The sequence below is a fragment of the Daphnia pulex genome, chromosome 6, assembly GCF_021134715.1.
Source record: "Daphnia pulex isolate KAP4 chromosome 6, ASM2113471v1".
In the NCBI taxonomy this organism is placed as follows: Eukaryota; Metazoa; Arthropoda; class Branchiopoda; order Diplostraca; family Daphniidae; genus Daphnia; species Daphnia pulex.
Window position 1 is genome coordinate 4,365,090 of NC_060022.1, and position 14,390 is coordinate 4,379,479.

The 14,390-nt window shown below is 42.0% G+C and overlaps 3 protein-coding genes across 8 annotated transcripts; all 3 read left to right on the forward strand.

Moving 5' to 3' along the window:
* Positions 1 to 189: 189 nt before the first annotated feature.
* On the forward strand, positions 190 to 2,319 carry LOC124195922 (collagen alpha-1(I) chain-like). 2 transcript variants are annotated; one of them, XM_046590605.1, is made up of 5 exons: positions 190 to 415; positions 538 to 610; positions 687 to 811; positions 872 to 1,671; positions 1,741 to 2,319. In XM_046590605.1, exons 2-5 carry the CDS (start codon positions 599 to 601, stop codon positions 2,103 to 2,105), a joined length of 1,302 nt encoding a protein of 433 aa, XP_046446561.1. In that variant the 5' UTR covers positions 190 to 415; positions 538 to 598; the 3' UTR covers positions 2,106 to 2,319. The 2 variants fall into 2 exon arrangements, with proteins under 2 accessions (XP_046446561.1, XP_046446562.1); XM_046590606.1 differs by having other exon boundaries at positions 370 to 412; positions 536 to 610.
* Positions 2,320 to 4,033: 1,714 nt separating this feature from the next.
* On the forward strand, positions 4,034 to 6,517 carry LOC124195920 (collagen alpha-1(I) chain-like). 2 transcript variants are annotated; one of them, XM_046590601.1, is made up of 5 exons: positions 4,034 to 4,185; positions 4,415 to 4,470; positions 4,539 to 4,816; positions 4,890 to 5,710; positions 5,800 to 6,517. In XM_046590601.1, exons 2-5 carry the CDS (start codon positions 4,459 to 4,461, stop codon positions 6,324 to 6,326), a joined length of 1,638 nt encoding a protein of 545 aa, XP_046446557.1. In that variant the 5' UTR covers positions 4,034 to 4,185; positions 4,415 to 4,458; the 3' UTR covers positions 6,327 to 6,517. The 2 variants fall into 2 exon arrangements, with proteins under 2 accessions (XP_046446557.1, XP_046446559.1); XM_046590603.1 differs by having other exon boundaries at positions 4,149 to 4,250; positions 4,317 to 4,470.
* Positions 6,518 to 9,886: 3,369 nt separating this feature from the next.
* LOC124195919 (collagen alpha-1(VIII) chain-like) lies at positions 9,887 to 13,529 on the forward strand. 4 transcript variants are annotated; one of them, XM_046590598.1, is made up of 8 exons: positions 9,887 to 10,168; positions 10,974 to 11,066; positions 11,172 to 11,460; positions 11,537 to 11,866; positions 11,991 to 12,098; positions 12,183 to 12,289; positions 12,432 to 12,651; positions 12,726 to 13,529. In XM_046590598.1, the coding sequence occupies exons 2-8, from the start codon at positions 11,034 to 11,036 to the stop codon at positions 13,241 to 13,243; spliced, it is 1,605 nt and encodes a 534-aa protein (XP_046446554.1). In that variant the 5' UTR covers positions 9,887 to 10,168; positions 10,974 to 11,033; the 3' UTR covers positions 13,244 to 13,529. The 4 variants fall into 4 exon arrangements, with proteins under 4 accessions (XP_046446554.1, XP_046446553.1, XP_046446555.1 ...); XM_046590599.1 differs by having other exon boundaries at positions 9,940 to 10,289; XM_046590600.1 differs by having other exon boundaries at positions 9,941 to 10,168; positions 10,974 to 11,060.
* Positions 13,530 to 14,390: the final 861 nt, after the last annotated feature.

A 14,390-nucleotide genomic window follows, 5' to 3' on the forward strand; every position in this document is an offset into this window, starting at 1 on the left:
CTTTGGCCATAAATTGCGTGAGAAAGAAAGCCACCAGCATGTTGTTGTTTGACAGGTTTGCAGGACTAGACTTCAAAACTGTATACGAATATTAATATACGTCACTACCGGTAAACCCTTTCACTTCGATTCTTTAAGGATAAAATGAATTTCAGTTTGATTTTAACGATTTAACCTTTCACTTTTGGTGAGTGACTGTTAAAGTTGAATCGAGCCAATTTTATTTGGTGGGCTCCAGTACAGCAACCTGTTTATGGCCTTGCATTTTCAGGTTTAACGGGCGGTGTTTCATGAAGAGTTCCATTTTCCTTTACTTTTAATTGGAGCAATTGGGAGTTTAAAAGGCCAGCGATCAGCAAATTTTCATCAGCGTTGGTTCAGCAGCGGAAAAGCAAACAGCATTTCAAACTTAAAGGTAGGTTAGCTTCTTTTTCAAAATCCTTCAAATTGGATTTCAAGCGACATCATCTCATCGTAAACATTTTGGAAAGTGATTGAAAAGTGAATTTTTTACGACCCGTTCTTTTTTTCGTTTAGAATATTTGCTGTTTTGAAGAAGCAAACTTTTGTTCTACCAGCATTATTTAATCTGAAAATCATGAAAGCAGCAGTAAGTTACCTAATTGCCCTAACATAACACATCCCACAGTTATTATAGCTTCGTTTGTTATTGTATTTTTGTTTAGGCTATCATTTTAACTTGTCTCTTTGCGGTTGCTTTGGCTGCTCCGCAATACCAGCGGGCTCAAGTTGCTTACGGTGACAACTACGAGCTTGAAGAGATTCAAAGACAGTGGGAACGCTTCCTTGAGTAAGCAACAGTTGAAAATTTTTAAAAATTGCAGACGAAATAAATATACGAACCTTTTAGGTACCTTCCATGGCTGAGAGGACCAGCTGGTGCCCAAGGACCCCAAGGACCCGCTGGAGCTCCCGGAGTTGTTGACTACTCTGATAAATATATTGCTGGACCACCTGGAGCCCCTGGCCCGCAAGGATATGCTGGACCTAAGGGAGAAAAGGGAAATACTGGCGCTCCTGGATCTACTGGCGCTCCCGGACCTCAAGGAAAGCCCGGAGATGATGGAACACCTGGAGCACAAGGATTGACTGGTGCAAGAGGCAATGATGGAGCTACTGGTGCCCCTGGCGGACCTGGTTACTCTGGCGCAAAGGGAGAACCCGGAGCTCCTGGATCTCCAGGCTTGAATGGAGCACCTGGGGCTCGAGGCAAAGACGGTTACAATGGAGCCCCCGGACCTGTTGGACCTAAGGGAGAAACTGGAGTCCCTGGTTTAACTGTTCAATCTAATGTCCCCGGCCCAGTTGGCGCCCCTGGTTACCCTGGTAAAGACGGAGCTCCTGGCGCTCCTGGAGGTCCTGGACCCATTGGCCCAGTTGGAGCAACTGGACCCCGAGGCCCCGCTGGTAAAGACGGAGCTCCTGGTTACCCTGGCGGCCCTGGTCCCAAGGGAGAGGCTGGAAACCAAGGTTACAACGGAGCTCCAGGCAAAGACGGACTTAACGGCGCTCCTGGATCTAACGGCCCTGCTGGTCCTCGAGGCCCTGCTGGAAATCCAGGCTACAATGGAGCTCCTGGTAAAGACGGTTCCAATGGCTTGACTGGCGCTCCTGGAAAAGATGGATACAACGGCGCTCCTGGAGCTCCAGGTCCGTGAACCGTGGACAAAATGTGATTAATAGAATTCTTATAATGATTTTAACTTTTTGGCTAAGCAGGACCTCAAGGCGAACAAGGCAAAACTGGTAAGGATGGTTATCCTGGTGGACCTGGGGCCCCTGGTGGCCCCGGAGCTCCTGGTCCTCAAGGTCTTCAAGGAAAACAGGGTCCCTCTGGATACCCCGGCGGTCCTGGCCCCGTTGGACCTGTTGGACCAGTCGGCCCTGCCGGACCTCAAGGAAAACAGGGCCCCTCTGGATACCCCGGTGGTCCTGGCCCTGTTGGCCCCGTCGGACCGGTCGGCCCTGTTGGCTACCCAGGCAAAACTGGTGAAACTGGACCCACTGGACCAGTTGGCCCAATTGGACCAATCGGTGCTCCAGGACCTGTAGTTACCTACGCCGCTCCTGCGCGCTATTATTAAGCCCAGCCTGTATGATGCATTGGCTGCCAAAATGGAGTAAAGTGCCACCAATCTGAACCATTATTAAGGCCTTATGAGTTGGTCTTTTGTTAAATTCGGGCAGCTTACCGTTTTTTTTAGATCCCAACAAAATTCTTTGAAAAAATGTCCGTACATATATCTATTTTTATTGGAGATATTGCAATTGTAATTTAAATAAAGAAAGTTAAAAATCGTTGGTACAATCTGGTCTTTAATTCTTTTAGATTCCGCAATCAATAACAAAAATAAACATATTTCCACAGGTTCTGTGTCGCATTAAAAAGAGTATACTATATTCAATAGAAAAAGCCAAAACCTTTCCAGAAATATAACGCTCGAATTATTCCAATGAATATTCTGTTTCATCAAAGTTTTAAGTGAGGATTTCCCTCAATAACAAATTGGAACTCATTTACATTGAATCTTAAAATATGCGCAAATGATATATTATTTCTGCAAACGTCCTTGGTTTATTGGATTCATGTTTATGTTCCCCTTCTCATTGAAGGAAATGTTGCATGAGAAATGAGATAATGAAATTCAAAATTTTATTTTATCCTTGTTGTCCATAGACCCAGAAGACCTGCGGCTGTCCAACCCTGCCACTTGAAACACATAGCAATCACTTGCTCCGGCCGCAAACTTTCCATCCCCCAGATAAAAAAACTGGGGCGAGATTGCGAGAAAAATTGGTCTGCATTCCAATTTGCCAAAAAAAGGTTTCTAGTACTACTTTGTGACGAGCACATTTTTTTTGTTCAACTGTTATGTGTACTAAAGCAAAATATGTTTTATGTATCCCCGAATTCTGTTGTTTAGCCTACATCTGCTTTTTCTTGAATAGGTGGACGTGGTGATCTAAAAGATTTAAAGAATTTTCTAATGATCGCTCTTTCATTTATTGAGCTTATATTAACCGACAAGAAATGCTGAAAAATAACTCAAAAAATGAAATATCAATTGTTTTCTTCGCAGGGTCTTCAAAAACAAGGTATTCTGGGCATTTTAGAGAGTAGGTATAAACTGTTTTGAGGTCGGACAGTCAGCTCCTATATAGTTTAATTAGAATAAGGAAGAATTTTAAATTTAAAAGAGAGTCAGGCTGCTGGTGGCTATATACGCAGTCCACTCAGCAAAATAAATTCCCCGAACTATTGGTGCGTCTTTTCATCACTTAATAGTATATGCCTTTGTTCATTTTCCCAAAACGTAAAAAAGATTTCACTTTTATGTATAGCTCTAAATGCCTCAGGTATTCCCGGTGGTATTTCCCTAGATCACATCAACCACCTGCTGGATTTCATTTTTTTCCTTTCGCTATAAGGCCTATAACTGATATTTCCGTAATATAGCGGTATGAAATTTTAAAGCAGTGGTCTTTTCTTACTATAGGACTCAGAGAGTTTATAAGAGCACTGTTTAGCTTTTACATATCTGTTTGCACTTAATTAGAAATAGTAACGCGTCGAAGAATCAGTGGTTATAAGGTGATTAAGGTATGTAATAGCAAAGATAATAATATTGATTGGAGGAAGATATAAGACTAGATTTGAAGGAATACTATACTATTTTCGGTAATATGTCAGTCTCAAAGTCTTTGAGACTGACATATTACCAAACTGCTCAAAGAACAGACTGACAAAAAGCCTTTTTCTTTGCTTATTATAACAAGAACATCAAAGTATAAGGAAAATATTACTCCTTCATTCAACTAAAAAAATTTAGGATACAACATAAATAGCAACATGCATCATTGAAGATTTAACTCCAAGTAAAAGAGAAATGGTGTCAACTCAGAAAAAAGATCTATGATGCTTGGTCTTTTTCGTGCTGTGTTATTTCTACACTTTCTTTCCTTTCTCTACAGTTAAGATTTCTACTTTTATCCATGTGTACACCCAGTTTATCGTCTACCTCGTCCCACTCTCATCTTCACCCGTGGGTTACGTCACTTCTTTCACATTTCCTAGACGCCTGCACGCATGTTTAAAAGGCGGGATCTCTGCAGTCTATGGTCAGTGTTGTGTTGGCAGTGATCGAAGAAACATCTTAAGAAAAGGTAACAATTGGTGGAAACAAAACGATTCTTACTCAAAGGCTTCAATCAGAAACTCATATCATAATGTATGATGCATGGTCTCATATGTAGTGCTATTGAGTCATGATTCATTCAATCTCAATTATTTCCAGACTTAAATGTGTATCATGTTAAGATTTATTCAAACCATTGATAATCCTAAAAACGAAAACTTTGAATTCTGATTATTCGATTCCTTCTGATTATGCAGTCGACCCTGTCACTCAAGACGCTAATTGAGAAGACTATATAGCCATGAAGGCAGTAGTAAGTTTTATTAGACATTTAAAATAAGGCAGTTTACATCATCAACGTAATCAATTCCTTGTCGTTAGGCTATCCTCCCCTTTTTGGTTGCAGCGGCATTTGCTGCTCCACAGTACGGTCCTACTCCACAGACTGTTGAGGCTTCTCAACAAGTTTCCTTTGACCAATGGGCATCCTTGAATCCAGTCGAGCTTACTGCTACCCAGTATGAACCTGCTGCTCCTCAGTTTGTTGAGGTGGCTCCACAAATCTCGTCTCAACAATGGGGGACACAAAATAACGGACTCCAGACCGAACAAAGACCTCAAATTGAAGAAATCCAAAGACAATGGGAAAAATTCATCGAGTAATTACGAAATTGACAAACAATAACATAAGTTTCCGAACTATGGCTAACAAGAGATTGGACGGCTTGTCAGGTACTTGCCTTGGCTCAAGGGACCTGCCGGCCCACCTGGCCCACAAGGATCTCCTGGATCAGATGGAGGTGCTATTGGAGGAGGATTCGGACAGTCCCAACAGAGCACAGTAGTCGGACCACCAGGACCACCTGGACCACCAGGACCTGTTGGACCGAAGGGAGAAACTGGAAATGCTGGAAATCCAGGAACACCTGGAGGACCCGGGCCTGTTGGCCCTGCCGGACTCAATGGTGGACCTGGTGGACCTGGACCAGCAGGCGAACGTGGTTCTAATGGAGCTCCCGGCGCTCCTGGCGGACCTGGTTTCCCTGGAGCTAAGGGAGAAGCTGGATTTAACGGAGCACCTGGTCTCAATGGAGGTCCAGGATCCCCTGGCAGAGACGGCTTTAATGGATCACCTGGATTAGCTGGACCCAAGGGTCAACCTGGCTCACCCGGAGTAACTTTGCCCTCAAATCAACCTGGACCTGCCGGTGCTCCTGGCTTACCTGGTAAAGATGGAGCTCCAGGTTTCAATGGCGGCCCCGGACCCGTTGGCCCTGTTGGTCCAGCTGGCCCAGTCGGACCTGTTGGAAGACCTGGTGGAAATGGTTTCCCGGGAGGACCTGGCCCTAAAGGTGAAGCTGGAAGTCCTGGTTTCCCAGGTGGTCCTGGCAGAGATGGACAACCCGGTGCTCCAAGCAGGCAACCTGGACCAGTTGGACCCCAAGGACCTGCTGGTTCCCCTGGCTTCAATGGCGCTCCCGGAAAAGATGGTTTCCCTGGCGGACCCGGAGCTCCAGGCAAAGACGGACTACCAGGCGGACCAGGTTTCCCAGGTAGCTACTTTTATTCCATTTATTAATTTCAAAATTATTCTATTTAAACTTTGACAAAAAAAAACTTCTTACCACTTCATTTTATCTAGGCGGCCCCGGACAACCAGGCAGACCCGGCAAAGATGGATTCAACGGAGCTCCAGGAGCTGCTGGCTTTCCAGGCGGACCTGGACCAGCTGGACCTCAAGGCAAACCCGGTGCTCCAGGTTTCAATGGCGGCCCAGGACCGGCTGGACCCGTTGGACCGATTGGTGGCCCCGGACCTCAAGGTAAACCAGGTTCACCTGGCTTCCCGGGTGGACCAGGACCTCAAGGACCACAAGGAGGCCCCGGACCCCAAGGAGGTCCAGGTCCAGCTGGTCAAAATGGAGCACCCGGTGGCCCTGGACAACCTGGACCAGCTGGACAACCCGGTGCAGCTGGCAGTATAAGCACAATTTCAGCTCCAGCTTACCCAACCCAATCAGTCGAGCAACCTTCTCATCACGCTGTATTTGAGGAACCTTCCCCATTCCATACCCCATCACAAACGTCTTGGTCAGCTCCCATTCAGTCTACGTGGACACCTTCAGCCGAGTCCTCATTCCAGCCACTTCAGTCCGCTTACGGACGATAGATTTTCTCAGATTCTACTTTAGGTGATCATCAACATTAAAAAGAAAACTATATTTCTAAACGCTATACATTTTTCACCCTCGTCATCGCAAAGCGATGGTAATTTCATATTCACTTCACTTGCAACAGTTGGTTGATGTAAACAGAAAGATTTTAATTGCTTTAAATACAAAATGCACATTCGTAACGAAACAATTGTAACAAATTATTTCTTAATACTATTCCAATTCCATTTTTCCTGTTTTATTTTACACGTTTCAAATTTATCTATGTGCTGAGTGGTTTAGAATTAATAGAAAGGGAAAGTAGAATATTTCCTTGGATTATTAGAGATGAATAGTTGATTGCAAGAAGAGAAAAGACTTTTAGTCCTTTTAGTTGACATTTATTGCTAATAAATCAATTGCAAGGAAAGTCAATGGAAATATGCTCTTTTGTCTTTTTCAGAGAAAGAGAAATTATTGTCAATCGCGGTAAATCGTCAAAACTTATACGTCTGCAAAAGTAATAAATTTATAGGAGAAAGTCACCTATTCAATTAACCGTAAATAAAATTTGCTTTTTTGTCACGCTCTGTTTGCCGATTCGGTACAAGTTAACAGCTATTTGTTAGTAAAAATGTTCGAAATATAGAACCTCTTTCACTGTTAAATAATCACATCAAAAGTGAAAGACTGGAGTATCTGTTGTAATTTTTGGACTGCAATTCTATAGGGTCAGTGGTTCAAAGCTTGGAATAGTGAAAAACTGTCACGCGGTATGTAATTTTCCCCTCACTTGTTGCTACACAATTGTCTTGTGTTTATGTTGTCGTTACTATACAATAAGTGTTCTCTAAAATGTCGACCTATAAAAATGCATCGTAAAATTTAAAATTAACAGAAACATGCTGTTTCAAATCGAAATACGGTGACCATTACAACCCATTATGACTTACTAATGACTAATATCTATATAACTTCACGAAGAATAATTATTTTAAACGTTCTTTTTCCATCGTAGAGGCTTTCATTCCTCATGCCGGGTTGCTGACAGTAGAACTCTCCAAAGATATACGGTCGCCATACCGCTTATTAAAAAAAAATATGCAGCATATCAAGGCCGTCATTACATTTTTTTTTAGTCCGAAAGGGAATAGGATGCAACCGCCATGAACCGGCGCCCGTTGGGGGCAAGCCTTACGTAACAAGGCAATCCTTTTCAACCGGAACGAAATGTATTGTGCTGTTCAAGATTCAGTACGTAGATTATGAAATATCTGGTGTTCAAAGTGAAAGAATTTTTACTTTCTTCGTTGATTGTTTGTTTTTTTTGTCTTTTATCTGATCCGTCCGCTGCTGGATCGCCTTTCCCACATAAAATCAAACTCATAGCCTGCGGTTTTGTTGTCCCACGTTAGTAACAGAACTAAAACTTCGTACAAGTTTACGTGATTTTGAGACATGTCATGCGGCGGATGCCCTAGATCCGTTAAGTTATTATATTATATCTCTTGGCGATCAAACTATAGACACGGATTTTACAGTTAAAGAAACAGTACTAAAAGTGTCTGTTACTGCTGTGTAGCTTACAGGTATTTGAATAATTTAATCAGCTTTGAAAACTTTTATTGGATGGCTTAACACCCCTAATAAAATTGGAAAAAATTAATAACGCGCGCATGATGCGCTTTATAACTAGCCGTTTCTGCATCCTTTATTAACAGAAATTCGTTGGCCGGTTTGACTGTTGACTGTTTGACACGGCAAATCTAACCTTTAAATGTTTATCAGCATTCCAAGAATAAGGTAACTTTAAACTTCTAAATACGCTTTATATTATAATATACGAGCGTGTCTTTAGTTGTCGAATGTTGAGTGATCAGCAGCATATGGCGGACTGGAACTGGCTCACTAAAGTGTAACGTCTCTCTCTCTTTTTTTTTGTCGGACATTGGCCATTCACATAACTGTTATAATTTCGTGACTAGTTGAATTACACAAAAGAAAATGGCATGGTAGACCGATGAAAGCAGTGGAACGACTAATAGTAGTTTCTGAGGTATGCAATTATATGAGTCGGAGCTGTTTCAATGCCTCTTTTTTAAGGGAAAGGCAAGCTGAGATAAGAATCCTTTGCACAGATTGTCACATTTATCTCGCTGACTCATTTCACCCAGATTTCTCTCTCAATTAGATTTCGAAAGAAATATATTGCATGGACGCTGTAAAAAAGATGTGTACATATATACCCTACGGACACTATACAGACGTAACCTATATTTACTGTGCCACTAGTATCATTTTGAAACCTTTTATGTTTCTGCCAGATTAAACTTAATCGGGGCCAACAGGTTTAAGTTTTCAAATCCCTTTCGAGGTTTATCTTGAAATAAATCTATTGAAATCAATTTACGTAAAACATATAATCCATCACCAGTCGATGCGGATTGATAACGTTCGTATCCCACATCATAATAATAGCCTGAATTTTATATCTAATGATTGTAATGTATTTATTTATTAATATAAGAAATGTAATGTATTCATTTATTAATATAACAAATCAAGCGGATTTATAATAAAGTTTTATATTTAAATCTTTAAGTAGTGCGAAGGGTAACAGATAGCGCTCTTGTTCGTGGAGCAGAGTACAGTCGGAAAATCATCTTCGCATCAGCAGGTATAACGGTAAACGGGTTGCACGCCTGCTGGATACTGAATAGTTCAGAATACGTAATACAAGCAGTCCTGCTGTGCTGCTTTGCTCTGTTAAGAAGTGCATCTCGAAAACTAAAGTCGTCCCATTTTTTACAATCCTGATAATTGAGCGACATACATGTAGCATTTACCTATGTGTAAATTTAGTCGATGTGTAACTTGCGGTAACTTGCTGCTATACGTGTCGTCGTATGGTCTTTATCTATAGTGGCAATCAATCTTTATCCTGAATAAGAATCTTGTCAGATTATTGCTCCGAGAATAAGATTATATAAAGGACACTGTTTTGCCGGGAGCCAATAGCAACATAGCTTCAGTTCCACGTCTGATCACGTCGCGAGCGAGAGAACATGGCGCATCTCATTGCCAGCAGCAGCGACCTGTTGCCGAAAATTTCGTTCGTTCAGCATGCTAATCAAATTCGCATCAATTTTCTTATTCGCCTGCATTTTGTTTTTTATCGAGCGCAGTAAGAAGTGCGTATCTAAGTGTATTTCAACTTGTTTGCGTTTTACCGTTCGATCCGCAAAAAACAACTATTGTAGCTTGTTTTTTTTTTACGTTGAAAAGGCGCTTAACTGAATTCTCGATGTACTGCAGTTATTATAGACGTCGTGTTTAGTACCTTAATTACAGTTATCCGTCCAAATCTTTTTGAATGAAAAAAAATAAAATCCAAAGAAAAACTAACAAAGAATAACAAAAAAGAAAGAAAGAAAGAAACTATTACTAACACGAAACACAATTTCATTTTTTTTTTCAAGGTCTTCACTTTTAAAAAGATGTGCGGTTTCGCCATGTGAGAGCCTCAATGCTGATAGGTTACAAATAAAAGCCGCGGTGAGCATTGTTTACTTACTTCCTGATTCACGTCACCTGCTCTCTCTACATATTCTATTCCCTCTCTGTATAGCTTATGCTGGGGACTATCGCTCCAGGTGGAATCCCCTCACCCATCCGCTGATCGCCTTGTTCTTCGGGACAATCAGCGTTTATTTCAAAGGTGTATACTAAGGCGTCGCGGGAATTTCATCTCCTCATCGTATGGCGTCACCTACTTAAACGACCGATGGTCTCTCAGCCCTAGTCAGTGCCCAACTGCAGGCAGTTCGTGGTGCAACATCGCATTCGTTTCCTGGTGGAGGTAGGTAATTCAGTTTGGCTACCAAACACCTCAAAGTGTGCAGGGAAGATTTTCGTGTCGTGCCCGTGCCGTATCGTATAGTGTCTCACTTGTAGGATTACATTTTCTGCGCATTGAATCAGTAAATAAGCTAAGAGATATCATTTTATTTTCAAACGAATATAGGTTTGTTAGATAGGATGGTTAGAATATTTGCATGTTTGTAAATTTCCCTTAGATGTGTTAATCACAAGTGGTTTTCATGACGTCTATCTTATCACATATATCATAGAAGGTCATTGGACTGAAAGGTTTATTCGCGATATACTTGTCAAACAAGAACACTGCCGCAGTGCCGCCCTGGCTGGTCAACGGTAAGCCGCACAATATTCAAGTTGGGCAAATCGCCAAGAATTTGGTTTCGATTTTTCGAAATTCTCACGGTACCTTGAAATGATTTGTTAACCAGCAAGAACCAATGTTGCGGCTTTTTATTTGCGCGTCGGTAATATTTGATGCATTTTTCATTTCAGAACTACAAGTGCGCACAGTAAGATGTTAAGTCAAGTGATGATGATGGTATTTTGTCTCTCGCCAGCATGGTCTATTTCACATCGAGGTTCTGCGATTTACGCATGAATAGAAAAGAGGTCAAAACGACGTTTGGATGCTATAATCGTGATTCCAACACGTCTTTTACTTATATATATAGCCTATATAGCTTACAGCGCACCGCAAGGCACTGAAAACGTTATGTGTCCCACTCAACGGTTGTTCCAATTTACCCTCTGGTACTAAATAGGTTTTCCCTTTGTAACTTTTGCAGGCGAAACTTATTAACCTACTACCACTGGTTCAACACTTCCATTGACCACCAAACCTACTGATGTGTGTTAAAGTGTCTACCATGAAGGTGCTGGTACGTTTATTAAGGAATAATGCCAGTAGTTTGCCATCTGCCTTTTTTTATATATAATATTATATTGGAAAACACTTTGCTGGTACTAATCATTTCCAATAACAGATTATTGCGCCAATGTTGGTGGCGGTCACAATTTTCTCCTTGGCTGAAGCGACTCCGCGTCGAGAAGTGCTCGACAGAATTATACCGATTTCCAGAGAAGATTGGGCCTTGTTGAACCCTTACGGCTCAGATCCCAGTGCCTATCCAGCCGAAGAGCGAGCCAACATTGAAAGAATTCAGGAACAATGGGAGCGCTTTTTCGATTTTTTACCGTGGCTTAAAGGTCCTCCAGGCCCTCCCGGCCCTCCTGGCCCCCCTGGAACGGCTATCGTTAGAGGAGTTGGAAGAGGTACGCATACAATTACAATCGCAAAGAATAGTTCAAAAGAGATTTCCTTGATTCACATCATGACTTTTTCTATTAGACGGCGAATATGAAACTGAAGAGGGCAGATATGGAGGTGGAGGTGGCGGAGGACATGGCGGAGGTGGTTACCGAGGTGGAGGAGGAGGAGGCTATGGCGGAGATCGCTATGAGAAGCCAAAATACATTCCAGGTCCTCCTGGCCCACCTGGCCAACCTGGTCCCGCTGGGTATAAGGGAGATACTGGAGCTCCCGGTTACCCTGGTGCTATTGGAGCTCCGGGGTATCCTGGTAAAAATGGAGGTCCCGGTCCGCAAGGCGAAAGAGGCCTTGCAGGAAAACCAGGCTATGATGGAATTCCTGGAAAACAGGGAGTTCCTGGAGAAAGAGGTACATACTTGAGTCGACAAGGGCATTTAATAAAATCACAAATGCGAATCAATATTTTTGTCGCAATGTATCCCGAATTATTCAATAGTCTTTAACATTCTTAATATCATTTTTTATTATCCAGGTTATCCGGGTAAAGCTGGACCTCCCGGTTTGGCTGGAGTACCAGGCTACAACGGAAAGGATGGCTTTCCTGGTCTGCCTGGATCTAAAGGAGAACCTGGATACAATGGTGTTTTAATTGTTTTCTTACTTTGCTACTTCTACATCATTTCTATTTCGACAGTTACTAATTTTTTTAATATTGTGTGTGTAGGACGACCTGGCAAAGACGGACTCCCCGGACCTGTTGGTCCTCCCGGTTATGCTGGATCTCCGGGAAAAGATGGATATCCGGGAGCTAACGGCGTGCCAGGACCAAAGGTGAGATGTCAATTTTAATTGTTGTTATATTATAATTACCAGTCTTGTTAGACCTTTCGGTTCTACAGTTAAATAGTAATGTACAATTTGAAAATCGCGCTATAATTTGAAAAATATTCTAACTTGATGTACTTTCAAAAAGGGATCGATCGGACCCGTTGGGCCAGTGGGATATCCCGGCAAAGAGGGACCTCCAGGTTATCCTGGGAAACCGGGGCTCAAAGGGGATGCTGGCTACAATGGACTTCCGGGTAAAGATGGATATCCGGGAGCTCCCAGTAAAGTTCCCGGGCCAAGAGGTCCCCAAGGAAAAGATGGTTTACCAGGAATTGTCGGCCCTATTGGACCTCCTGGTTATACGGGTATACAAATTCTATCAATCAAATCATAATTGAATAAAAGTATTCTCAAATTTCAATCTCTGTTTTACAATCAGGAGCACCTGGGTCACCTGGTAAACCAGGAAAAGATGGCTTAATAGGACCCCCTGGTACTCCTGGTTACCCCGGAGAACCTGGACAAATCGGACCTCAAGGAAAATCTGGGGCACCCGGCCATCCCGGAAATCCAGGACGCCCTGGTCAAATAGGACCTATAGGGCCAGTTGGAGGAGTAGGTGCGCAAGGAAAGCCCGGCCCTCCAGGTTATCCTGGTGTGCCTGGTCCTGAAGGACAATCAGGACCTCGAGGGAAACCCGGTGCTGATGGCTATCCCGGGCCACCAGGATCACCAGGACCTTCATATTCTCCTCCCCCAAAATACGAGAAACCTTCCTATGAGCCACAGAGTTACAGTACTGGCGGAGGATCAGGATATTCGTCACAAAATTACAGATCACAGCAGAAAGAACCAAGAGTGACAAATCTCCACGAAGTCAAATCAAACAAGGCCTCGTCTGCTGCCGTCGATTTAAGCTTCTTATCTGCTCCCACGTTAACTAGCCTTTGGAATTAATTAACGGATTTTTTGTTTGTGTTTTTAATTCCCTGTTTAAGTCTGATGGCTCGTTGATCAAGTCCTTTGGCCTTTCTCGTCTGTTATTAAGAGTTCGAAATTGTTCCCATTGAGTAATTTTTTAAATTTGTTTGAACCACTCTCGATTGAAAAACCATCTAAGAGTAAGACAAAGTATTTATATATGTATTTATAGAATGCCCCAAAACAACTCATTACTTTGTTATTTTCATGTTATTTATTTGTCGTTGCGAATACTAAATCTATTTATTTGATTCTGCCAAAATGAAATTGATATTTTCTCTTTTATAGCTATTCGTTTTGCTGTAATGCGCAATAGATGGGGAAACATGTGGAAGAGGGGAAGGGAGTAAATTCTAAAAGTTACTTTTCTAATTCTTGCGTTTATCGCATTTTGCATAAACCATCGACACAATCGCAAAGGTAAAGAAATCCAGCTACGATTCGTTTTGGAGAAAACTTTCTGGAAAGTATATACATGTTAGCTTAGAGTGGCTTTTGAGTTGACCATTTACATACTTGGCAATCTGACATTATTCTAACCGATACCGTATTGGGCTTGGTATTGGGAATCCCGAAAACAAAAATGGGCAAACATACCGTACTCGCGAAAGCTGGCGATTTTTATTCGGGAAATACCCCTATTAAGTTATTAGACTTTATCTCGGAGAGGATGTTGACCTTTCTCCTTACAAGGACAATTTGAACCGTGTCGAAACCACCAGACTTCTTCTTTTATGGGAAAGCTTGAAATTTTATGGCTAAGTTTCCGTCTGGGTTGCGTTAGTTTTAAGGTTAGCCGAATAATTATTTTGCCCCGAAATGTTCATTATAATTTTTATTAGAATGCATGGGAAGCTCATTTACACTTCAAAGATCTGATCACGGGAGTAACGCAAATAAAATAATTGATATAAAATACCGAGTAAAATACTATTTACGCGTAGTAGCTGGCCATGCAAGCAGAATATTGTGCTCCAACTCTCCATATAAAATAAAATTGGAGAAGGTAAATAGAGTTTTATCTTTTTACACCCATGGGAATTATTTAAAAAAATGGCAAAACGTCTCGTGTAAAAGCCGAAGAATATACGAAGTCAAAAAGAGAAACTTTAATAGTCTTAAT

Excerpts from the sequence above, each read along its gene's own strand:
- LOC124195919 (XM_046590597.1), top strand. The coding sequence starts at position 11,034 with ATGTGTGTTAAAGTGTCTACCATGAAG. Across the intron at positions 11,061-11,171 it reads TTAAAGTGTCTACCATGAAG|ATTATTGCGCCAATGTTGGT; the intron begins GTGCTGGTACGT and ends TTCCAATAACAG. Across the intron at positions 11,867-11,990 it reads GGGAGTTCCTGGAGAAAGAG|GTTATCCGGGTAAAGCTGGA; the intron begins GTACATACTTGA and ends TTTATTATCCAG.
- LOC124195922 (XM_046590605.1), top strand. Across the intron at positions 812-871 it reads CAGTGGGAACGCTTCCTTGA|GTACCTTCCATGGCTGAGAG; the intron begins GTAAGCAACAGT and ends CGAACCTTTTAG. Across the intron at positions 1,672-1,740 it reads CGGCGCTCCTGGAGCTCCAG|GACCTCAAGGCGAACAAGGC; the intron begins GTCCGTGAACCG and ends TTGGCTAAGCAG.
- LOC124195920 (XM_046590601.1), top strand. Across the intron at positions 4,817-4,889 it reads CAATGGGAAAAATTCATCGA|GTACTTGCCTTGGCTCAAGG; the intron begins GTAATTACGAAA and ends ACGGCTTGTCAG. Across the intron at positions 5,711-5,799 it reads AGGCGGACCAGGTTTCCCAG|GCGGCCCCGGACAACCAGGC; the intron begins GTAGCTACTTTT and ends CATTTTATCTAG.